The 25,003-nt window shown below is 39.9% G+C and overlaps 1 protein-coding gene across 3 annotated transcripts; it reads left to right on the top strand.

Moving 5' to 3' along the window:
* Nucleotides 1-49: 49 nt before the first annotated feature.
* pip4k2aa (phosphatidylinositol-5-phosphate 4-kinase, type II, alpha a) lies at nt 50-23,235 on the top strand. Of its 3 annotated transcripts, none has more exons than XM_088282679.1 (11): nt 50-1,229; nt 9,260-9,357; nt 9,467-9,563; nt 11,078-11,230; nt 11,363-11,509; nt 11,596-11,634; nt 15,644-15,748; nt 18,724-18,837; nt 19,072-19,315; nt 19,407-19,510; nt 19,635-23,235. In XM_088282679.1, the coding sequence occupies exons 1-11, from the start codon at nt 1,089-1,091 to the stop codon at nt 19,713-19,715; spliced, it is 1,323 nt and encodes a 440-aa protein (XP_088138805.1). In that variant the 5' UTR covers nt 50-1,088; the 3' UTR covers nt 19,716-23,235. The 3 variants fall into 3 exon arrangements, with proteins under 3 accessions (XP_088138805.1, XP_088138803.1, XP_088138806.1); XM_088282677.1 differs by having other exon boundaries at nt 51-1,229; nt 15,644-15,757; XM_088282680.1 differs by lacking the exon at nt 15,644-15,748 and having other exon boundaries at nt 55-1,229.
* The last annotated feature ends 1,768 nt before the right edge of the window (nt 23,236-25,003 follow it).

The following is a 25,003-nucleotide window of genomic DNA, read 5'->3' as shown; positions in this document are numbered from 1 at the left end:
GCAGCCCATATTTTGCCTGCAGGCCACAAAAATATCCTTCAACCACAGAAGTGATACTTGGCATGAGCATTATGAACGACGTGAAAATGTAGCGGGAGCGGAATGCACGCTGAAGTAGTTTGCTCCTGTCGGCCGGGGGGGTTGCAGCGAATCAGGACGCAGCCCCTGCAAAGCCCAGTCAGGCTGCCCGAGTGTCAACTCCCTTCTGTCGAGCTGTCACTTGACAGCAGCAGCACACATGAACCAGAGTGCCGCGCACGGATTTAAATCGCCTGTCGACTTTACTTTAAAGGCGTCGCCTTCGTTGCGTTTTCAACGGGGCAGCGACATTAAAGGACAACAGCTTTGGCATCTCTACGGACCGAGCACGAAAGCGTAGGACGAAGGTTTTCGCCGCAGCTCGCTACTCGGGCTGCTAATGCTAATAGCTAGCCAGCTAGCTTGCGGACTGATAGCAGGTGTTCGGCAGCCCGGTGGTGTATTTAGCTGGCGAGCGAAGGTCGGATGAGCTAACGTTAGCGTGTGGTCAAGAGTATCCCGCGGCTGCTTTGGCGGAATAAATTAGTCAATGTAGTGGTTTTGTCAAGACAACGCGAACACTTCTCATGTCATTTTATGGAGTGTTGTAAAGTTTCCGCCGCTTCACGCCTTTATGAATCGAACCTGTATCGTTGCTAACTAGCATGCTACGACTATGCTAATGCCAGCTCAGTGAGGCTTCACTTCGTCGCAGGGCTGCGGACTTCCACGGGCGATCCGAAAGGGGGAAGGGACGTGCTCGATAATGCACCCTGGGGGACGTAGTGGACTGTCAGGCGAAGGAGAACAACAATATTAGCGTCAACGTTGCACCCCCACCCCCTCCGCTCCCGTAAATCCTTGTTGAGATTGGGCCATATGGTTTTAGCCAGGCTGTGGTGGAGATTTGATGAAGAAAAGGGATTAGGACATTTTGACCAGACAGCTGACTAAATGAATAGCACCGTTATCCACTGAGTCGTGAGGTGGCGGCCACTGTGCCAGATAAGGGAATACATTCTGAAGATTAACCCCACGGACTGCAATACCAACAACCAGCTTACAAAACGATGGCTTCGGCGGGCAGTATTGCTGCAGCCATTGCTAGCAAAACCAAGACCAAAAAAAAGCACTTCGTTGCCCAGAAAGTGAAGCTCTTCCGTGCCAGCGATCCTCAACTCAGCGTGGTTATGTGGGGAGTCAACCATTCGGTAAGTCTGAACATTCTCCGTTTGATGTCTAATTATACATTCTGGTGTCCTCCTCACCATATGACATCCATATGTGTACTATAAATGGCTGCAGGTTTTCAACAGCAATTAATGTCTTTTAAAATGGTGACATTTATATAAGGCATATTTTTATTGCATTTATCAGATGATGTGTGTTTTGAGCTGTTAGTACTCGTGGCTTCCTGTTATGCGCATGTAGGATAAGATGCAGGACTTGATGTCACGGGTGAGTGCTTCTTCCAATGCCAGAGAGCTTATCTCTCCGTCCTTTTTTTGAAAGAGAAATACACAACTTATGTAAATTTACGTCGTTTTCAAAAGATTTTTATATATTTTTTAATGTAAGGAAACTTGATCTTCAGTTATAATTCCTCTATTGTATGTGACTATATACACTACAATACAATACAACTTTATTTATATAGCACATTTCTCAACAGCTGAAGCTGTAACAAAGCACTTTCTATTTAGTGTAATACAAATAAACAAGTAATTAGAACACAAACACATAGGGTAGATGCCAGGCGAACAGTAGAACAGCGACAGTCTCACATTGAGTCAAAAGCTAAAGAATAAAAAATTGTCTTCAAAGAAGTTTTAAAAGTGGACAGAGAGTGGGTGTTTGCCAAACATTCAATGTTGGGCAACATTTTCACATCTCCCTTAAGCATTTGGGGCAATTATGTCATGGTGTGATGAGACTGGTTGAATTTTTTGGCCACAATCCCCAAATTTATCTTTGGTGCAAAAACATGGGGTTGCTGGCTGCATCATTTTGTTCAACGAGGAAGTGGTTAGCTGGAACTATGAAAAAGATGAGCTCCATAGATCACTTGACATGTTCCAGTTTCCGGCCTGTTTTTTTGTGTATCTTTATCTCCTGTTCATTAAAAAAAATGATATCCACAAAACTGTTGGTGTGGGATATGTGCTAATCCAAGAATATATATTTTTTTATTTTGTTTGTAATATGTTGGCCGTGACACCAGTAGTTCAAAAACAGTATAAATTATTGCTTGAAAAAACGAAGAATGCCAGTCTAACTTCAAAATCATGACAGTCGCCAGCTTGGCTTCTCTTGATAGTCTAACATTTTCTTTTTAACACACTCGTTTAATTTGTGGTTCAATTGGCATAAACTGGTGCGACCAGATTTTCCTCTGTTTTCTGCCAAATTTAACTACCGTATTTTCCAGGCCATAGGGCGCTCTTTAAAGTCCCGAATCTTCCCCAAAACAAAGCGCCTTGTAAAGCGACGCACCCATTATATGGACTAAGCATCACTCGCGACCATCAACCCTTTTACTCATTGGGCTGTTCGGAGTGCATGTTAGCACACCCTGCTGGACAAAGTCTGAGTCATCTATGCTTCTAATTGACCGTGACTTATACATTATGTGACTATGGTGTTTGGGTGATGGTATAGGAGAAAGCTGGACAAAAGGGCAGCTGTCCACAATGTTGTAGTCTGTCTTATCATTTATGTTATTGCAAGCAAGAAACGTCCCAGATTTAGACAACAGACTGCAAAAAGCCCAAAGCTCAACAGCACATCTGCCTAAACAGCCATGCACATCTCTCTAAACAGCCATGTGATTGGCTGAGTCTGAGTGGCTCCCAAGAAGCCATTGCTGTAATTGGCTAAGGCTGAGTGGCTCCCAAGAAGCCATTGCTATCATCTTTTTGTGTTATTTTTATTTCTTTTGGGTATATAGATGGCATGAGAGATATATGTTTTGTGTTAATCTTATTTCTTTGTTTCATTGTTTGCTTGCATGCTGAGTTTTTTTTTTGGTTTTGATTTGAAACCGTGACTCTTAAGGAGTGTGGTGACCAGTGAAGTCCCTCCTCTGACGTTGTCTAGTAGGCTATTGCCAAGACACCTTTTATTGGTTAGAGTCATTGTTATTGGCAGTGATTCCTAATAGTTTCATGACATCTGTCATTGAAACGGGGTGATACCTCTGGCAACGACCCCTTAGGGGATTGAGTCCTGGTGAGCTGGCATCAGCTAGCGTGAGCAGCTGAGCTAGCGTGAGCAGCTGAGCTAGCGCGAGCAGCTGAGCTAGCGCGAGCAGCTGAGCTAGCGCGAGCAGCTGAGCTAGCGCGAGCTGCTCGCGCCTTGTAGTGCGGCGCGCCTAGTATATGCATTAAATACGGAAATAGCACCCTCAACTGGTGTTGCGCCCTTTGATGCAGCGCGTCTTAGGGCCGTAAAAATACGTAAGGTAGGAAGCATCACTCCACTTCAAGTAATAAATATTTTTTAAATTGTTAATTGGTGGCATTAAAAAATACTATAGTTTATCGTGACAGGTTCTGGGGAAATATTGTGACAAGCCTTTCAGCTAAAGTGCACTCTCCAAACAGCATGTCTGTGAACAGATTGGAGCTATTTTAAAATGTTTGTTCATTGTGACTCCACGGACTGCATTGTTTGTATTTGTTAACGGTGTGGACTGTTGTCATTATTTATGTTGTGTACATGTATCGCTGTCATTGTTTGTTTGCAAACTAACAAAAATTTTGGCATTGATGACATCGATCGCTATTTGCTTTTGCCCGAAAGCCATTCTAGTTTAGTTGAGTTGTTCAATACATACCCAATAAGTTATAATTCAACAAGCATCATCGGCGTGAGTTAGAACTTCACCAACACATTCTGTAAAATGTATCCCCACCTCCCCATTGAGGTCTATCAGTCACTTTTGCTGCGCCTGAAAACCAAGTTTTTAAGAAAAAGTCTGTTTGTCAAGAAGGAAATATGAAAGGTGTACGTTGGATATTGGTGAAGTGAAATCTGGTCCATGCATAGTCATCATATGTTCCATCTTTCACTTTCACATTTTTGTCTTTGCTCATTACTTTTGCTTTTGCTTCTCCATGGAATAGTCTCCTTTCAATTCAGGTGGCGGAGAATACCTTTAGTTGTGCTTGTATATGTGCTACCATCTATTTTTATCTGCGTCCTCATTATGTCTGAACCCTGCGGTTATGAACAGAAGGATGCCAAAGTCCCCACTGACACAACAGTGTTTCGTACAGGTTGAAATGGCGGCATATGGCAAGTCAGTCGCCAAATTCGGTCTTGTTTAAATGTATTTTGTTTGAGCAGTTATATAATAGCAGTAGTGGAGAGCCATATTGAAAGTAAGGGATGAGTCACAAAAGAAAAAAAAGCAGTGATGGAATTGACTATAAACTAGCTTTTTTTTTTTAATTGTGCACTTGGATTAGCCCACAAACCAGCATTATTGTGCTCATAACATGGCCTAATTAAGTTTGTATATTAAGAAAAACAGTATTTTAATTGTAGTGGTCTTTACTGAAAATTGTGTGTCCGGGAGCTGACATGAGCTGTGTGGTTGTTTCAACCTTTTAACATTAGTGCTTAAATGAGTAGCAACAGCTTGCGGATGCACACTCACTGATTACGCAGGCTCTGTGGCCCCAGGGTACAATGATTTCAAAAGACCAAGCGTTACTTCCTAGAATTTTGACCAAATCACAAGCTCTGTTTTACACATTTTGCAAATACACTTCAAACCTCCAAGCAATAGACACGTTCTCAAACGCAGACTACAGTTGCTTTGTGTACCCAAGTTTTGTAACTGTTTAGTGAGATTATTTTTGTTTAATTGTCACCAGTGATAAATGGATTTGTAATTCATACACATCAGGATAATGATGTAATGGCCATATAAATGGTCAGTGTAAGGTTAAATTCACATTCATACGATCAAATGCAGTTACTCTGTGACCTTTTCACGCAGGCAACTCGTTAAAGGTCAAATCTCCCTTCAGTAGTATCTCTATATGTTAAATGTCATTGTGTTTTATGAATGTCATCTGTCACTCATAGGAGTACTGTGGACTCATTCACATACACGTTGGTAAAACCTTTTCAATACGTGTATTTTAATCAAGGCTCAAAAGTTTTTTTCTTTTTTGTTGAGCACTTTTGCTAATTAATAACTTTGTTGAGGAGTAACTTTCAAATTTTGGTACACAATTTCTTTGAAGGTTAATGCCCCATACCTGCAACAATGGTTTTTTTAACTCTTTCAGTGTTAGCCATTTTCAAAAAAGTGAACCAATAGAGTGTCTATTTGGAAAATTTTGACTGCTCTTTCAAAGCCCAAATAATATGTTTTATGCGAACACAAATTACCCAATGAAAGATCAAACTCTCTTCTTTTATCACAACAAAAGTTTCTTTCTACCTCAGTCCATTTTGGGGTGCATGGTATGAATTTGCTCGAAGGTAGAAATATGAACCCGACCGGCCAATTGCAGTAATTCATTTCAATCATGTGCTGACTTCTCAGTGTGGCAGTAATGCAATAGATGTATAGCCAGTCCAGAGAGTAAGGGGAAAAAGACCGCAGTGAAATCATCTATATATAAATCATTATGCCTACATCACCTCGCTGTTTTCCGCTGTTCGTCTTAGGTGGATTGCTTCTCACGTACTATTTTTGCGGACTATCCGCAAATCTATGATGATGACCTGTGGCTGGAAACGCATCTAAACATGATGTGGTGGCAAACTTTCACTTTGTAGTTGGTGTCTACATAGCATAAGTCACTAATCTTCACCTCCATGGCAGCAAAAAAGCTACTCTTGTGTCAGCATCATCATGAATGTAGGGCGGGTGGTATGGAAGGCAAAAGACGGTAAAGCCATGGTAATTGGTAAGCTGTCAAAATTGCAGTCGCAAAACACCAAACTAGTTACTTGTTTGATACAATACACTTGTCACATAGGTCTGGACTATCCAGAAATGAACCGTTTATTAAATCATTAAAAGCTAAAATGTTTTCTATCTTTGTGTATCGTGATATGTTGTTACTGTGAATTGGTATAACTGATCCTGTGATGTGGGGAAAAAAAAATAATCTGCAGTGTGAAAGTTCTTTTGACAAACTTTGCAATCTATTCGCACACTATTTAGTAGTAGCAGTTGTATTTACTATTGTGTGCGTATGCGCATGCGTGACATTACGTCGTCACTTCTACTTCTAAATTTAAATAATCTACATCTGTTTTTTGGTCTTTGTAGTAGATTTAACATGACACTTTCATCAACGACAAGGTGCTCATAACATTGCATTTCCAATTTTCGCCTCCAATTTATTGCTGTTGCACTCTATATTTCTAATTTCTGTATTCTGTCAACGCTACGTGCGTCTTGTCACCAGCAAAGAGCAAGTCATCATTTTGACAAATTTCAGAGATAACAATGTGCCATGCTGCTGACAGAGCACTCTGCCTCACTTGCTTCCTGTCCAATGAAGCAATAGCACATACTTTCTTCACTCTGGGCCGGAAAACAAGTTTGCATCACCATGGAAACAAACAGGACGTGGTGGTTTGAAATTAGTCTACAAGTGTGATAGTTGTATGACAGTGAACTATGCTGCATACATCAGATGAAACTGTTGATTCAAATGAAAAATATGTCCAACTTGGCAGAAACAAATGCTTGACATAGACACTGAGAAACTGCTGGCTAGTATGTACAATGCACTCCCAAGGAAAACGTTACAAAACGTAACATTAGCACTATGGCATTATTTCACAAAATGCTTATAATCTAGAACAGGGGTGGGCAAATTTTTTGATTGGTGGGCCACAATGGGATCTAAAATTTGACAGAGGGGTCGGACCAAGAGCAGATGGATGGAATGTTTTGGTAACCTCACCTCATCGGAGAAAAAAAAATACATTTAATTTTAAATGAAAGTGAACAAAAGCATTGCAATATATAGTTCATTGAAAGACCATAGTATTTAGAAAATAAAACATCAACAAGGTTTATCATTTAATTTTTGTTCAAGTTCGGCGGGCCCGATCAAAACATTCAACGGGCCGCAGTTTGCCCACGCCTGATCTAGAACATAGTCATCTGCTCAAATTTATTCCCATTATTAGTATTTCATGTTTAACATTTTTCTACTTCAGTATCAATTCAAATGGAAATGAAAGAAAACAGTGGACCAACTTTTATTCAAAAATAAAAGTGCTTGTTAGTTAGATTTTTTTAGTTTGCCAAACTCCGTTTTATTATGAGTATGGATGACTTGGATGGACATTCATTGTTCAAGTGTCCTGACAGATGTGTGTGCCTATTAAGAGGAGGCATTGTGATCGGCTGTGTGACGTCGCCACACTCATTACCCAGGATGCATCTGATGGTATAACATCACTTTGTCGGTGCCTGTCACAACAGTCCGCAAAGGTTAAATCGAGCCAACTGGTGTTTTCAACAAAAGAGGAGTCCACTTTTCTCGATTCAGCATGAATGACAATCTGCAGAGATTTAGTGAGCTGAAATAAAGATACAGCATCTGTGAAGTAGTCCTTTGAAGTGTTTCAGTAGTCCTCAAGGTAAAATACAAGTGCCAGCGGGTATCTTGAAACATTTTAATTGTCCCGTCTGTTTTACACTCAAGATAACATATGTAGCCAAAAAAAAAAGTGTTTGGAACGAAGACTATACTGTCATTCGACGAATATGATTTGACAATTCGCAACATGCCAAAACAATACATTGCAAATCAATTTTAAGTTTGTTTGTTGATGCTGAGACACACAGCGCAGTTATCCTTGGAACAAACGTCAACAATTAACTCATCTGCAGTAGAGATTTATTTTTCCAAGTCTGAAGCAGTCGTCAAGGAATAATGTATTTAACCTGAACAACATTTTCACTCTCTTCAATCCGATAATGCATCCCGAGAGAAAGAACCCATAGTCGTTTGAGGGGATAATGAAGCTTTCGAAAAGCACACAAAAAGTGGAGCACTCATTTAGGTTACAGTCAAAGTCGTAATTGCAATTGAAGAATATTTAAGCTGACCCAGAAGATCGTAGCAGGACATACAATTGTGTTCATCTGAGGTAAAAGAGGGACCAGTTGGTACGCTATCTAAAAAAAAAAAAACATTGACTCTTTGTTTCCCCAAACTGAACTTGTATGTTTATGTTTCTGCCGTGTTTCATGTGCGGGACCACAGATGCTCTGTATGTGCTTTGATCGGTAAAATGGAGTCATATTTGATAAAAATGTCCGTGAAAAGTCTCACTGGAGAATCCCCCAAAGAAAGTGCTCTTTGCTAAGAAAACAAAGTTGGTTTTAAAGGGGAAGTCAGGTCAAACAATGTCTTAACAATAATATTTTCTGTTTGCCCCTACCCCTCTAAATATTGTATTCTGATTAATATTTTATTGGCGGAATATGAAAAATCCACACATTTTTACCCGTCTCAGGAGGCTGCCGTTTTGTATAGCTTGCGAATGTCACAGTGGCCGAGAATCTAATTTACTTGAGTGCTTGATGCAAAGGTTCCAGGTGCTGCAATATGAAACGGAGTGGATCATGACATTCAACAATCTCTTGTGAACAAAGGGCTGAGTGAGCAGTTTTTATTTGTTCATAGAATATTGCAAGAAGGTTTCATTTCAAGCATATATAATTTTGCTTCATTTTAAATTATTATTATTTTTTTTTTTTTTTTAAATATCATTCCTTAATGTGCCCTTCGGCAGCAAGAAAGCGCATGAGTCGTATTATTACTTATTCCACCATGGCAAGACTGAGAAATCTTGCAGCTCTTAAGGCCCGTGCTGGGAAAAAAATTAATTTAACACAAATTAAGAAATTCTTCTACTTACAACCGCATTATGTCCAGGAAACTGAAGTCAATGATTGTTTTTTTTTTTTTTATGTCACTCGGCCAATGAAGAGCTTTTAGCACATCATAGAAACCTGTGTGTGTGTGTTTGTGTGTGTCTGAGGCATTGCAGTTCTGCATTGTAAATTAGCACTAATATGTTCACGGTTGCAATTTATTGGGTTGTAAAAGTGTGACATGTTTCCTGCAGAAAGGTTCAGAAAAGTAACACATCAATGATGTTTGCAGCATTTCTCTCTGATCATCACATATATAACTGATAATTGCAACATTGAAATTTTCTTAACATCACTTTTGTGTTTTTCCTGTAGATAAATGAGTTGAGCCATGTTCAGATTCCCATTATGCTCATGCCTGATGACTTCAAGGCCTATTCTAAGATTAAAGTGGACAACCATCTGTTCAATAAGTAAGGTTTTTTTTTTGTGTTTGTTTATATTCATTTCCTGGTCGTGTTGTCAACATGAATCCAAAAAAGTTTATTTCCTAACTGCGGTTTCTTGTTTTCTATTGTGTAGAGAAAACATGCCGAGCCATTTCAAGTTCAAGGAGTACTGCCCCCTGGTGTTTCGGAACCTCAGGGAGAGGTTTGGCATCGATGATCAGGATTTCTTGGTATGAAAATGTACCTGAATATTTGCTGAATGTCTCATTTTTTATTTCAGTTGCCACACCCAGCAGACTACGTGCCACTTTTGACACCCATCACACTGTTCATTTGTCTTTCAAATACTGAATTAGGCAACTACACTGCTAAATTATCTTGTGCAACGGGTGTACTGTTTACTGAAAATCACACTTTAAAAAGTTATCTGGAGTAGCATTTATTTTAAACCCCCTTCTGAGGTTTCTTTATTTTGCTCTCTCTCTCTCTCTCTCTCTCTCTCTCTCTCTGTCTCTCTGTCTCTCTGTTTCTCTCTCTCTCTCTCTCTGTTTCTCTCTCTCTCTGTTTCTCCCTCTCTCAGTCCAAGACAACCCCCACTGCTCATGCAGTGAGTTAGCAGAGCTTGGAGGTCATCCTGTCCGTGCTCAGTGCAGCTGTCCATCTTATGTGTTTATATTAGTGTTTAACATGCTGTATTGGGGGTGTTAAATATGCTGTCAAGTGCAAAGGAATGTCATGACATTAGCGACATAGAATTTCTTCACCAATTAAAGATAACTTACCTAACTGTTCCGTTTTCACATTTCTGTGTTTGTTGTTGTTTTTGTTTTGAATGATAATAGCCCGCTTTACAATATTTGTGAAAATTTGATTCAGTGCTGCTTGTTTTTTTTTTTCTTCCTGCTTACTGCTACTATTCTAAGATCCCGGTTCAGTGGAACTGAATTATGTGTCCAGTCTTTTAATGCATTTTAAGACGCAATCTATCTTAAGCCCTGCTGTGAAGCACATGTTAGTGCATGTGCCTCAAAGGTTATTCTTCCATAGCAAAAGATGGTTAAGTTTGAAGGGGGTTGAGGTAACCAAGGGCATAGGACATCATGAATTCTTGAAGAATGAAGCACAGAGACAGCATGATGGGATCGTGTTACTTTGAGACTTTTCCAAAGTCTGGACAGCAGCTGCTTGTCTGTGTGAAGGTTTGGTCAGGCACAGTGTGTGGGGTCAGAACCCACATGGTTATACAGACTTCTTGAATAAGCAACAAAAAATAAATGGTAGTAAATATTCCAGGTCATAAACAGTATTTTGCATTTCTGTATTTATTTCTCTGACATAAGCTTCATCAAGTTTTTAAATGAACAAAGCCCCTTTCTTTTCATTTGCTATCATAGTGAACATTAGCTTAAAAGTTTTTGTTGATGAAAACACTGGGCTGCAGTTTTCACTGAAATATAAAGAACTTTCAAATTTGGTTGAGTTGAGACTTTGATTTATTTTTTGCTGTAATTCTCTCTCTGTCAGTCTCCTCCTGCAGTTGTACATTTATGCTGGGGAGTAGAAGATGGATGTCAGTAACAATACAAATCTTATAAAAGACGTAATATTGCACTGACAGCATTTTCCCCCACCCCATTTAACGTATGAGTTCCTGTCAAAAGGAATTACCAATGCCTGAACAAAAATACGTTCTCGGACTGTACTTCTGTACAAATATGATGAATTATCATTTCCTGCTTTGCAGAACTCTCTGACTCGTAGTGCTCCCTTGAATAGTGAGGCCCAGGGACGAAGTGGGGCCCGTTTCCATACCTCATATGACAAGCGCTATGTCATCAAGACCATCAGCAGTGAAGATGTTGCGGAAATGCACAACATTTTAAAGAAGTACCATCAGGTGACATAAGCATAGTAATAACAGAAAATGATTAGCCTTGATTTAATTGGGAGTGACTGCTGCAATGTGTTTTTACACACAAAATATGATGTTCCATGCATACTTTTGAAGTATTTCTAACTCATTTTGCAGTTTATTGTGGAGTGCCATGGCAACACACTGCTGCCACAGTTTCTGGGGATGTACCGGCTCACAGTGGACGGGGACGCAACTTACATGATTGTTACGCGCAATGTCTTCTCGCACCGCCTTTCTGTCTTCAAAAAATATGATCTCAAGGTACAAGGGGGGAGCAGAAAAATACACTGCTGTAATGTCAGTAATGTGATACCATAAATATATATATATATATATTTTGCTTCTAGGGTTCTACTGTGGCCCGAGAGGCCAGTGACAAGGAAAAGGTACGGTGGTCTGTCAGATTTGGTTTGGCTAATACATGTTTTTTTGCCGGTACTGCATATAATTAACAGCATTTTTACATACTTAGTTGTTATGCTAAAATCATTTAACACTCAAAAAATGGACACAGTTGCTGGCATGTTACCGTGTCTATTGTTTGTAATCATTCCTACTCTGTCCAAGTCTGCTCCAAATTCATCAATCCACTTAGACCCATGTACAATACAGTGTATGTTGTTTACCAGGGGTGTACTTGAGAGCCCTGATCCAGCCCGTTTCCTACACATCTGATTCACGCAAGTAGCTCATCAAAGATCCTGATCATTTGAATCAGATGTATTGGAGGAGGGCGACATCTAAAACAGGCTGGATAGACCGGACTCTGGCACCCCTGAACGGTACAAAGCGCGGAAATAACCAGAATCGAACAACTGCCCTTGTTATTTCAGCAAGCACAATTAATCATCTTGCATACTCAAGAAAGAAGAAATCTATCGTATTAAAACACAAATTTTGAGTACCAAAAATCTCTCTATTAAAAGACATTGAGTGAGTTGCAGAAGAAGCGTTGAAGCCAAGAATCTGTAATACTATCAATTCAGTTTCAATATAAAACAGTTAAACCATCTCCAGATTGTGAGGTATGCGTTTCCTTTCGGTGACGCTGGCAGTCATTAATGATCATTCCGTCAGTTAAGACCTATTCCATTGCCCCATTCCCGTCTTGTCCCCTGCATGCTGTGTGTGTTTCTTAGTTTGCTTGAACCTCTCTAACCTTGCTTCTGCTGCTCCATTACTCCTCCTGCTTGCTGTCTGTGTGTGAAAGATTTATGTGTGTGTGTACCTTCTTGGGTGATATTGAGTATCTATAATTATATATAATGTGATAATGTTGCTTTGGGGGTGTGAATGTTTTTTGTGACAGACTTATCAGCTTATTTTTTTATTTTTTGTGGGGGGGGTTAGGAAAGTCGATAATTTCAAATCTTTACTAATGATAAATACTTATGACAGAGTGCTTGACCTTCTCAATGAAGGAAACAGCATTCTAAACTCTTTGACTCCTGGGTGCTTTTTTTTTTGTAAGGCCTGTCTACTCAGCAACACCGGGAAGAAAATTGCTGACCATTTATCTACGTAAAACCCACTTACCCCGGAGATTTGTTGGAACATGAAAATGCATGAACTGTGACAAAAATTGTCTCTTTATCTCACACTTTTTCAGTGGCCCGTTTCTGATAAGAAGGGTCAATGTGGAAATATAACTTAGTTCAGTATAAAAGTTTTGCCACTAGCTGGTATTAACAAAGGTAAAATCAGTCGGCGGTCCATATGGAGTCCATTTTGTATGTTTGCCTGAAAAGCAAAGCTTTTTCCCTGATAGGCTAGGTTTAGATTGCATGATGTGACACCCAATTACTATTTTTCTTTGCTATTTTTATTTATTTGTTCACATTACAAAATGAAATGTGACCCAATGGGAACGGAATGCATCCGTGAAGCGACGCGCACGTGCAATGTGAAGCCATTGCGTCGATCGTGAGCTACCTGTCGATTGCGAAAGGGGTGTTGGAAGCTTTTGCAATATTAAAAAAATAACTAAATATATTCCTGCCTGCCATCCGTGGTGAAATGTTCCACTTGATTGACATTGGGCAAACAGTCATTAGCCTGGTGGTGGTGGTTGTGATGAGGACTGAGAATGACCAGTGCGTCACGCTGGTCAGTCTACCCGAGGCGCTTGCTGGCCGATCGAAGGAGGTAATTGAGGAGTGGCATTTTCGGGCCATTGATTAAAAACATTAAGTCCAAGTACCATTCCAACATGACTGATGCTCATTGGGAAATGTGCACACGGCACGCTATCAGCAGCTCCTGTCCGGCTCCATCCCTGCCTGATTCCATTCAGCGCAAGTCATCAGAGTAAAGTAAGGACAAAAAATGTACGCTAGTTGTATTTTGCAATATGGGTTCATACAGTGATGCAAGGTAATAGATCATTTGGACTCATTTTAGAAGTGGCTTGCATGCTACCCTTGCCTTAAAACTAACTGATAGGTGGCAATAAAGCTGTTCTCTTCATACTGTGAAAGTGCTATTTTTTGCCATTTGGTGTCAGTAATCTCTCTAGCTCCCTTATTTCAAGAAGACCAATTTTAATCCATCTTGAATAAAACATATTTGCCGTATATTTTCCCCAGTTACTTACTGTGACTGGGTAAAATATATTTATTGCTGCAGCAGTTATCAAATGGGATCTTACCGACAGTGTTTGCTCAGTTAAAATCCTAGTAAGGATCATTTTCCGGTAAAGGCTGTGTTATGAGAACCACCTTTTCTGACTCAGAAGGGTTTAGACTTTCCATTTGGGTTTATGGTGGCTTAATTGACGTGCAACAACGAAGGGGCTTGAGATGCAGTGAAGTGTGTCAGACCTCGGGGACTCCCTGTGCTAAATTTAGCCTTGTCAGTGTCAGACGAAATACAATTCTAGGGTTTAAGCTAATTAGTCAACATTTTTTTTCTACCAACACAACTAAAGATTAACTCACCAAGCCGAGCACAACCCCGTAGTATTTGTTTTACGTTTTAATGTAATCTATTTATACTCTATTTGCCACTTGGATTATAACGCTCATCCCCACTGGTACCACACCAGGCCATATATGGCCACCCAGGTCAAGGATATACTGTAATGGTTTTTTTTCTGATGCTGCTGCTACCACAGCAGTGGAAAACACTGGATTTGTGACAATTTGTATGATTATAGCCATGAGATCACAGTGGTGACAAATGTGCATTGTCCTGCTTGGATTTTATTAACCTCTGATTTATTTATTTATTTTTGGTCATACAGTAAATGTGTTTCAAACTTTCCACCCAAAAAAGCGGGAGATACCAGTCATCTTAAACCCTGCATTTGTAGTTTTAACTGTCTATTTATAGAATCTTAACCAACTTGTTTTTACTCTAAAAACAATAGAACAAAAATATTTAGTGCCGGTGAACGCACTAAAACACTTGACTGTTAGCGACAGCGTTAACTTTAAGTGATTGCGAGTTTGGAACCTTTCAAGTGTGGACACCGACACGCATTGCTATTGTGAGTGTGCAGTAAGTGAAAGATGAGCTGTTGTGTTTAGAAGGTGCGGTGTGTGTTCAAATACTCATACAACAAGCATGGCGGGGTTCCTTTCTGACTGCATGACTGTCTGCCTTTCATGCATGCACCTGCATGGTATATAAAGTTCTTCTGCATCTTTTTAGAGTTGCGTTCTATATCACACAGTCCAGTGTGAACACAAGCCCCATTCTGTTCCACGTTGTTGTTGTTGTTTTTCAACCCATTAGTCACATCTACCGGTAGTTGTTGCTTAACCAATCCATTATGAAGGAAAGACGGGGATTGGTAAATGTGTCATTTTAGGATTTTTGTTAGCGTCATTAATTACTAATAAAAAAAAAAATTTTGAAACGCCTCTCTCTGGATGTCAGCCCTCGTTTCACATTGGTGGTAACTGATGCCGATTCATAAAAACCTCAGGGTTAATATGACTCATGAGTGGACTGTCTTCATAGTAGATTAGTAAGAGTTGCTATTTATTCTCTTGCTCTACTTAGCTTTTATTCCAGTTCTCCTTAGAGAAGCCCTGCCAATCCTTTCTTGTTCAGCTGTGAAATGGACGTTTTCCAACATAACTGTCATGAGCAGAGTAATGCAGACTCCCAACGCGTTCAATGGAGGAACATAGGCAGTTGAAGTTATCGATACAGCGATGAATGTAATTTGATCCAACGTGGCCGAGCCAACTTACCAGTCCAGTTTAACTAGCCAAACTCATTTTCCGCACAATGAATGCCCTCTCCAATCCTCTCCCATTTTTTTTTAAAGAAAATGTTCTTTTCCATTTTAAATACTTTGCCTTTACTTCCAACTTCCTTCTTCTCTCCTTTCTTCTCTCCTTTCCTCTACCCTGACCGCCCCTTCCTCGCTCCCCCTTTTTCTCGCAGCCGCCCCCACCAGAGGATGTGCCCCTGCGGCCCAAATCTGGTAACGTTCAGCAAAGGCTGCAAACACTGCGGATCGCTACGCGCTTTTACTGCGCCATGAAACACGTAAGAGATGTAAGACAACCAGGGCTCATATACCAGGCATGATCTATCTAACCAAGTTTCCTTTGTAGTTAATTTTGCTCCAACCAAGATTCCTTTCTTCTACAGGAAATACTATTTTGTTTTTCGTTTTTTCAAAGGTCATACATACACGCTATATCCACATGCAAAATGCAGCCATCCTTGTTTCAATTCATCAGCAAGATCAATCAATGGCAGCAGCTTGCAACAGAGCAGAGAAAAAAGTTTGAATAGTTTGTGAATAGGATGGTCGAACTCTATCGTGAGAGATAATGACTCAATTGAATTAAATACAGTATAGACTACGTTGCAGGAAAGGGTTTCTATTTCCTCGCAAAACAAGTGAAAATGCATCTCCGTCTCGGGCTCGCAGAGTCATAGAGGCGATGCTAGGACAGAGAGAATGTGCCTTGAAAGCATTTGAGAGCTGATGAGATGTACTGACTGGCTGCCTCTCCTTTGGCAAACCACTTTGTTTTGGGGGTGGAGGGGTATTGGCACTCGACAAGTAGCTGCCTTCAGTACTGTAGTTAAAAGGATACCAAGCGATGACTCAGATTAGACAAGTTTTTTTTTTCTTCTAAGTACAGCTTGTGCTGTTCATCCGACTAAAACTCTGTGTGACTCCAGTTTGTGTTCTGTATGTCCTCTACCACCTCAGGACTTACAACACTGTTTATCACCTCCCAGTTTGAGACGATACTGTAAAGCCGACAGTTGAATGAGATTGTTTTAGATCTGCGGCTTGTAAGAGAGCAGGTGATGTTTTTTTATGCTCATTTTGTATGAACTGTGGCGCAATAGAGTGGAAACTCTCAAATCCCAATCCATTGTGTGTGAAAAGTAATTGAAATGGAAATCATTTCCAGGGTCAAACTCATCACAAAAAAAGGCATGCAAGTTTAAAAAGATGTAACTAATGTGCCTTGCGAGTGTTGCCACCTGACTAACTGTCCCAAAAGTCTAGTTAACTACAGGCAAAAATAGAACATAAAAACAAAACTACAATCTCTGAAATTCTAATTCTTAAGTGACTCATGTTTTCATTGCAAGTGACTCATTTGAGTGCATACACTACTGAGATTTTTACCACTAAATGGTCGGTGGGGACTCGAATTGAGTTGTGAATTGGCCATTAAAAACGAATGCCGAAAAAGGATTTTGGATTCGCGTCAGATCATTGTCGTCGCGGAGGAATGTTTGGATGGCGCTCACATTTCCGGATGTGTGATGAACCTTCGTGGGGTGTGCACATTAGTGAAAGCTACGTACGCGTGTGTATGCGAATATCTGCCCGCCTAATGAGCGTTACATTCAACTGTTAACCTGGCAGTCAATAAAGCCCAGCTAGAAACTGTCTAAATGCCTTTGTTGCTACTTTGCTGTTGGCCTCTCATGTCAACCTAGCAACAAACTAAAGGAAATTTGCGAGAACCCATCCGTATCTGAGAGACGAAGTAGCTTAGCACTAGCTAGGATGAGGCTGGCACAACACAACAAGGATGGGTTTAAAATAAACATCGCGGGTTCTGCCGCTGGTCAGGATACAGCGGGGGATCCTGAAGGTTAAAATCAGTTCTTTTCAACTAAAAAGGGAAAGCGTTCCATAGGTTCATCCGCTGCATCGATGCACCGGTGTAGGCGACACTCGCATACGCTTGAATGATTTATTCATTTATGTAAATATGGCTTTGTAAACATGGTGACTATAAAGCGCTTTATAAATGCACTACATTTAACATTAGCAATTATGATCAAATTAGATTTTTACAGAGATTTTGTTGTTTGCATATGAGGTACATGTCTGTATATGTGTTCAGTTGTCCTATTTTTTTTTTAGATGTTTTCTATGATGTTCTGTGTAAAAGCGTAGTCTATAATTGTGTGTATGTATGTGTGTAACGTCTGAGCTCTTTCTACTGCAACTAAGTCTGCTTCAAAGTTGTGTTGCTGCTCTTCTTCTGCTGCCATAGAAACGCTGTAGTCGCCAAACTGCTGCTGACCCCCTCTTGTTACCTCATTTCCTGCTCTCTTTATCCTAAACATTAGGCCCCATTCTCGCTGAACACCTCTTCTTCCCACAGGCTGCTCCAAATAATTGATTTTGAATAACATTTTACCCAGTATTCAGGAACTTGAATACGGTAGTGGTTATTTGTCTTAAATGCTGATTTAAGAATTTCAAACCAAGTGTCTTAGTGGCGTTTCTTGGCTTTGAGTTTATTATGCAAAACAGTGTATGGATCTACCAGATGCTTCAAAAAACATTTTCAAACATAAAGCAAAGTCAACTGTATGACTAAAATGAATAGAACGTTTCTACATTCGTTTTAAAAGGAAAAAGAATGAAGGAAAATCTGATCACATGTCAATATTGCATCAGATGGGTCTGTACATTCCTATGCGCATGCCGCATGCACTCTACTACACAATTGATTTGACGTGTGGTTTGAAACGTGGTCGACCTTGGTTTGGACAGACTGCCTGTGCTTGTTACCTGGACAGACAGGCATTTCTCACAAACCACAGTTATACTGCTCCTGGGTGTTTCAACGTGCAAAATATACAATTTTGAATTCTTTATTGACATAATTCAAAAGACAGTTGCTCATATTGAAGTACCCAAGTAAATTATGGAATGTCATCTGTGCTAGTTTATAGACTGTGCTGTTTTTCATACACTGTGGAAAACAACGGTAATCGTGATGCTGGTGTTAAAATTGATCATTTAGTTTGTGTGAATACATTTCCCTTTAAATCAATCATTACAAAGTATAATTCACACCGTTGCTCTGTCATAGCATCTTGTGTAATTGGATTACCTTCTATTTGTGTCACTTGCAATAAGAGACACTTTTCAGAGCACCAGCATTCTGGCATGATTTTGCCCAGTTCTCTCCTCTGCCTGGTTCTGATTGTTGTCACTGTGCACACTAATCTCCCATGCTAACGGCTAGGCTAAGGAGCTCCCTACCTACAAGGACAATGACTTCATCAACGACGGCCAGAAGATATGTATCAACGATGAGAACAAGAAAATGTTCTTGGAGAAGCTTCGGAAAGATGTGGAGGTATGTCTTCCGCATACAGTTTGTCAGTGGACCAGGGACTTGTTGTAATGCATAAAAACAAAAAAAAAACATGACTTTCCAAACACATTGTGAACTACGTAGTTCATAATTTGCTCTGCTGAGCCTATCGGAACACATGACAAATTGACTGACCAAACCTGTATTTTTGTAATTGTCATTGCTGTTATTGTGTGTGTGTGCATGTGTGTGTGTGTTTGTTTTTTACCTCCTTAGTTCCTGGCACAGCTGAAGCTCATGGACTACAGTCTGCTGGTGGGAATCCACGACGTGGAACGAGCAGAGCAGGAGGAGGTGGAAAGCGAGGACAATGAGGCAGAGGAAGAGGGCGGCGAGAGCGACGGCGGGGCCATCGGGACCCCTCCTGACAGTCCTAGCAACACCCTTGACAGCACTAAGCCCCTGTCCCCTGGGGAGTTTGATCCCACCATTGACGTCTACGCCATCAAAAGCAGTGAAAGTGAGGCCCTGTGTGCTGCTCAGCCACAATGCCCGAGCTTGAGCTCCCCCTGGTGGACACGTGCTCATGGTAACTTGGTTTTATCATGCAGGTGCTCCCCGGAAAGAAGTTTACTTCATGGCCATCATTGACATCCTGCAACATTATGATGCCAAGAAGAAGGCCGCTCATGCCGCAAAGACGGTCAAACATGGCGTAAGAAGCTTTTTTTTTTTTTTTTTTTTTTTTTTTTTTTATTGTTGTTCATAAAAACAATATAAACTTCACTTCAGAAAAGTCTTCCGGGAATGTAAAGTGATGCATCATTTTCTCTCTGCAGGCTGGAGCCGAAATCTCAACAGTGAACCCTGAGCAGTACTCCAAGAGGTTTCATGATTTCATCACCACTATTCTGTCATAGCCCCCACGAGCACCAGGAGGTGCTTAGGCTCGTGGGGGTGGAGTTAGAGGGTGGAGAGGGGGGAAAAAAAGTGATGGCGAGAATGAACGGGCTGTGACGTCTTTGTATGACTTCCCCTCCCCCTCTGCAGCAGCTAAAACATTGTTCGTTTACATTCAACCTCTCGTTGAGTTTTGCGTGGTTGTCATTGGATGAGGCAGTTGTCAAACGCAAGTGTTTTTTTTTGTTTTGTTTTTTTCCTCAAGCGTGTAATTAGTCCTTTGTCTTGTCATTTTAGTGGAAATGTGGCTTTTAAATTGCCTCGTACAGCTCTTCATTTTTGTGTTTGTCAGACTCAACCTTATGGGATATCGGCTGGCGGTTGAAGTGGGGGTGAGTTTCGGTTGAGGGTGGGAGACGAGCTCGCATTACGTGAAGTTTTCTGCTGCACTTGAGATAGTAGGAAACCAGTCTTCCAGTCGATGTTCAGCAAAAGCAAGCAAGAGCCCCCACCCAAACACCCCACCCCAACATCACTGCCGATTGCCGTGTTCGTTGTGTTTCGTGTCCTCTGACTGCGCGCTCTTGCCATATGTCGATGCCGCGCTTCTCCTCATCCCATGCACTCTCTTTTTGTCATTTTAGTTGTGATGTGGACTGAATTAAATGAGACGAATGGAAGTGTCATTGACGTTATGGGGACAGGGAACGATGCAGGTGTCTCGTGCATCTATCGACACCGTAAAAGTAACTCGTCGAGTAGAAAGTCTTTTCGGGAGTCAACAGCAGCCATGAACAGGCTCTTGCCATCAGCATCTTATGTTGTGAAAAGAAAAGTAGAATTATTGCACTTTTTTTGTTGTTACAGTCCATGACAAAACAATTGACCTTTTTATTACATTTGTTGCAATTTTGCGGAATCCTGTGAATTATGTGAGGAAAAAGCTGCAGGGACTTACTTAGCTCCGTTTGGAGAGCAACCAGAAAAGTATTAGGTTGGGACAAGGGGTGGTGAAAATACATTTTCCTGCCGTGATTGTACCGTATGAACCACATTGCTGCCTCGCGCTCGTGGGAGCAGAAAAACAAAGCATCCTTTCGCTGCACCCATAATTTCAAAGTCAATGCAATTTTTTTGTTTTTGTTTTTTTTTCCAAGGAATGATCATTGCTTCAGCATGCTGGTTTTATGCAACAAGAAAAAAAGACAACACAAGCGTCTTTAAAATTGGCACAGCCCTCCCCCACCGCACACATTTCCACTTTCACATTGCTCCACTCATTGAGGAGCATCAGTCACATTTTAGTCATCAGCTGCAGACATTTCTCCTCACGTTTGCTGGGGATGTCAACAAAATCTTAATCTCAAAATGGATCATCCCCCTCACTGCGGCTTTGCACCAGCTGCATCCTGAGGAAAAACGTTACTGCAATATTAGACGCATTTTGTTTGCAGAACATTTTAAAAAGGAACCTTGCCCAGTCAGTAGTTGCACAATAAGCTTTTTTTTGTGGCAAATGGCGGATGACCACTCTTGGCGTGTTTGTCAAATGTGGTAACGAGAGTTGCAGCCCCACATATTTGTTTTAAGTGACCATGTTTCGCTTGAACTTTGGCTGATGACTTTCCTGGAAAGTGTTTTTGTGGAGATGATACAGGAGCATGTTTTTAGGGGGAGGTTCCCATTCGTGTTGGAGGGTTTTTGTATATTTTGCACACAAGGAAAGGAACCAAATGTTACGAACAACAACCCCAATTATTTGATGCGGTCTTAAGAAGGGAAATGCAATATACGTGTGTGTGTGTGTTTAAGTGAGAAAAGTGGTCGTGCGTGTGACGTGTAGTACTTCTGTATAACTAGCTAAAGCAAGTAACGTTGTCCTCTTTGACCGATTTTAATCCATGCAGAAAGTTTCCATCACAATATGTTTGTGTAGATATCAGATTATATTCACATTTATATTTTTACATTGGCTTTTAGTCATAAATTGTTGTATTTAAAAAAAAAAAAAAAGGAAAAAATGAGTCACCCGTGGGGATGAATGATGGTGCTGTGGTAAATGAAGAATAATTATGCTTGAATTTCTAAAATGCTTACTCTGAAAAAAAGTCATTAAAAAATTGCATGTCACAGGACTAAGTTTCCTTTTCTCTCTAGTCAATGTTGTCCGTTCAGGTTATTTTTGTGTCCCTACACTTCTGATGTTTGAGCTGTTCTACATCATATAATACCCCACCATGCTTAAACTGTTTTCATTGTTACACTGTGCAAGATGTGTGCCTTTATACTTCGGAAATTATTTAATTTTATATTTTGTAATCTTTTTTTAAATAAATGTCAAATGTTATTTTGATAATAGGGTGTTTCCTTTGCCATGTATTTCAGCCCTGTATGCCCATCCTTCCCAATTGTCTGTGTGTTTAGACTTCATGTTCATGTTTTGAATCGTAAAACCATTTGAATGATGGTGTCAAAGCAACTAAAACAAGCTGTGTTCACATTTGAGATGGTGGTTGAGTCATGTTCACCCTTGCGATTGTCTCCCGTCAATGCTTGCGCTGCCTTTTTACCTGTGTGCATGTGTGTGGATGTGCTTCGAAGTGGCAGCTTTGCCCTTCTCAGGAGGCTGTCAGCCATCATCACGTGTATCTTTGTTGTGTGTTGTGCTGTTTCTCACACCGACTTCTATTTTCTTGCTTCCATGCATTATGTGGGGATCTGCGTGTAAATTTTAAGTTTGGAGAAAAAAAAACGGTCAACTTGTTGTCCTTATGATTGTTTTCAAAATGACGCGTACTCTGCAAAAAAGGAAAATGGTGGAAAAATCACCATTTAGTCTGCTTTTTGCCCAGGTGGCTTCCATTTAAACACAAGTAAAGACTGCAGTGCATGCTGGGAGACATTTTTTTGTGTTTTATTTTAATTGTATTAACGGTTATCAGAATGAGGGCAATACCAGACTCAAGCAGTGTTGCTGCGTCTTCAAATGCATTTTCTTTTCTTTGCTTGTGAATGCCCTCTAGCTGCCTCTGACGACTTGCCAAAAGCATTTTTCAACGAACCAAATAACGTGACTGAGCCAGAAGGACAGTAATGTTTCAAATATCTCTGTCTGGCTGCTTATACAATATGTGAAAAAGAAGACACTTCATGTTTATTAAATGTTAAATGGCGCAAATTATTGGAGAACAGGCAACAGAGAGACTGAAAATAGCCCTTATTTGGCTTCAAGATTCAATTTTGTTTTTTTAGAACTGAAAACATCTGTGCCCAAATAAATTCAACCAATTTCACATAGAAGAAACGCAGGCCCAGGCAATATACTTCGATTTCTTTTGTTCGAACATTGGGTGTGTGTGTATGTAAATTTGTTTGAGTGTGTGTGAATGTGATTGGTGCCGTCTATGGTTTGTGAGTTCAGTGGCATAATGCCCTCTAAAAAGATGTTTATTGTTCTTAACATTTAATGATGATAATACAATCCGCATTCCATAAGCATTCACTGATATCAATTAAAGCACTTGTTCTGCTTGACTAAAACTGTGTAGGTTCTGTTTTTGATTCATGTTTATTTAACCCACTTTGAATACATGACAATAAACCTGCATCTATATCAAGTTAGGTTGGTGCAGATGTATCTTTTTATTTTGATAGGGGAACAAATGTACAAAATCAATTCGAAAATGTATTCGGGATGTTTATATTTGGCATGATAGGGATACGTTAAACCTGCAGTTCGACGCTCAGGTCCACACTAGTTTGTTAAGTTAATTAAAAAACATCCAAAAATATAACATGCTGAAATGAGAGCAAAAAAACGACTCTTGGCGTTTTAAACCTTTGAATGAAAAATGTTGACCAAATTGTCGAAAGCCAAAGCAGGTGCTCGACGGTGCTTAATTTAAGTCGCGGGAAATGTAGCCTGCTGGAAGTTAAGATTGTCATTTTGTACTCTAAAAATTGCTTCTTTTTTAATTAACTCGATTGAAGCACGAGGAAAGGAAGTACTCAAATGAGACACGAAGTCAAGTGGTTGAAGTGAATTTGCGGTGAGCTGTTTTTGTTGTTTAATCAATGTAGACATGCGTTACAGCGGTTATGGACGTCGTCGTTTTCAAATCTGTTTTAGTCACGTTTGGAGGAATGTATTAATGGCGTCAGACATAAATAAATAATGTTCGTACCTTTTCAGTGCCTACACCGGACTGAGCGGCAGTGCCCTCATAGAAAAAGTCATCTACTGCAACTGGTGAGGAAGCGTCAAACAAACCGAAAGTAGAGCTTTTGACAATTTGCTGACAGGTATTGAGTCACGTAACCATCTCATTATTTGATGGCCATTTAATTTTATTTGGCTATAGAGGCCGACTGTATTCCATTTTTGAAAATACAAATCTCACCTTTTAATTCCCTTTATAACCTAGAAATGTTCAAATATTCATTTACAAAATACATGCTTGCTTGGTGATGTGGATTTTTTATTTTTTGAGGAAGTGCAGTTTTGTTGTGCAAAAAAAAAATTAACTGCTACTTCCCGTTTCGTCTCCCAAACAGCACTGATAGCGCACGCAACACAATCTGTATTATAAATTGCCTCCATTGTGTTTTGTAATCTTAGATGTGAATGAACTAAATTATAAATATACATGTCGCGTTTTTCGTTTTTTCTTACTCGTATATCACCTGAGTAGTTTTTTTTTGTAAAATCTGAAATCTGGCTAACGTTAAACGGTGGAAAATAATTATATTTTTGTAGTTGACTCGATAGATAGCATTACACTTTTTGTATTCCGTTTAGCTGTGCTATTGATGGTTTTTTTTTAAGGCTTAAGGACTGTAATTCGATTAAATAAGTGACATTGAAAAAACAGAATAGTCTACTGCTAATTTTAATTATGGAAAACCATCAAACAGAACATTTCAAAAGAGGGTGAACCTAGTCAACTTAGTCCAACTGAACAAATTGACTTGTTAATACTATATAACTAGTGCCAAACAAACAGACGTAAAAAAGGAAGACCGCATAATTTACAAAAAAATCTGATTAAAGAAATAACTAAAAAAAACAACTGCTTTACAGCCACTCAGTGACCGCTTGAATCAGAAGTAACGAAGATAATTTTGCTCAGTTTGACAAAAGGGATTAAGATTTGTTGAATTTTACGTAATCCGTCTAGAATATCATTTGTAATATCAGCGTTTATAGGGTTGTTGTTTTTTTGCATTATTTTGTTTGTTTATTTTTATTTATTAGATCGATAATATGTAATAGTACATATTTTATTCAAATATCTTACCACATTCTAAT

The sequence above is a fragment of the Idiotropiscis lumnitzeri genome, chromosome 19 (genome assembly GCF_059441095.1).
Source record: "Idiotropiscis lumnitzeri isolate Australia: NSW breed Sydney's pygmy pipehorse chromosome 19, RoL_Ilum_1.0, whole genome shotgun sequence".
Classification (NCBI taxonomy): domain Eukaryota; kingdom Metazoa; phylum Chordata; class Actinopteri; order Syngnathiformes; family Syngnathidae; genus Idiotropiscis; species Idiotropiscis lumnitzeri.
Note: the sequence above shows the minus strand (reverse complement) of the source record. Positions and strands in the feature narration are given on the sequence as shown.

Bases quoted from the DNA above. Each gene is read 5' to 3' on its own strand.
- pip4k2aa (XM_088282677.1), top strand. From the start codon at position 1,089: ATGGCTTCGGCGGGCAGTATTGCTGCAGCCATTGCTAGCAAAACCAAG. The intron at 9,564-11,077 runs GTATGAAAATGT...CCTGCTTTGCAG, and splicing joins TCGATGATCAGGATTTCTTG to AACTCTCTGACTCGTAGTGC. The intron at 15,758-18,723 runs GTAAGACAACCA...GCTAACGGCTAG, and splicing joins CCATGAAACACGTAAGAGAT to GCTAAGGAGCTCCCTACCTA.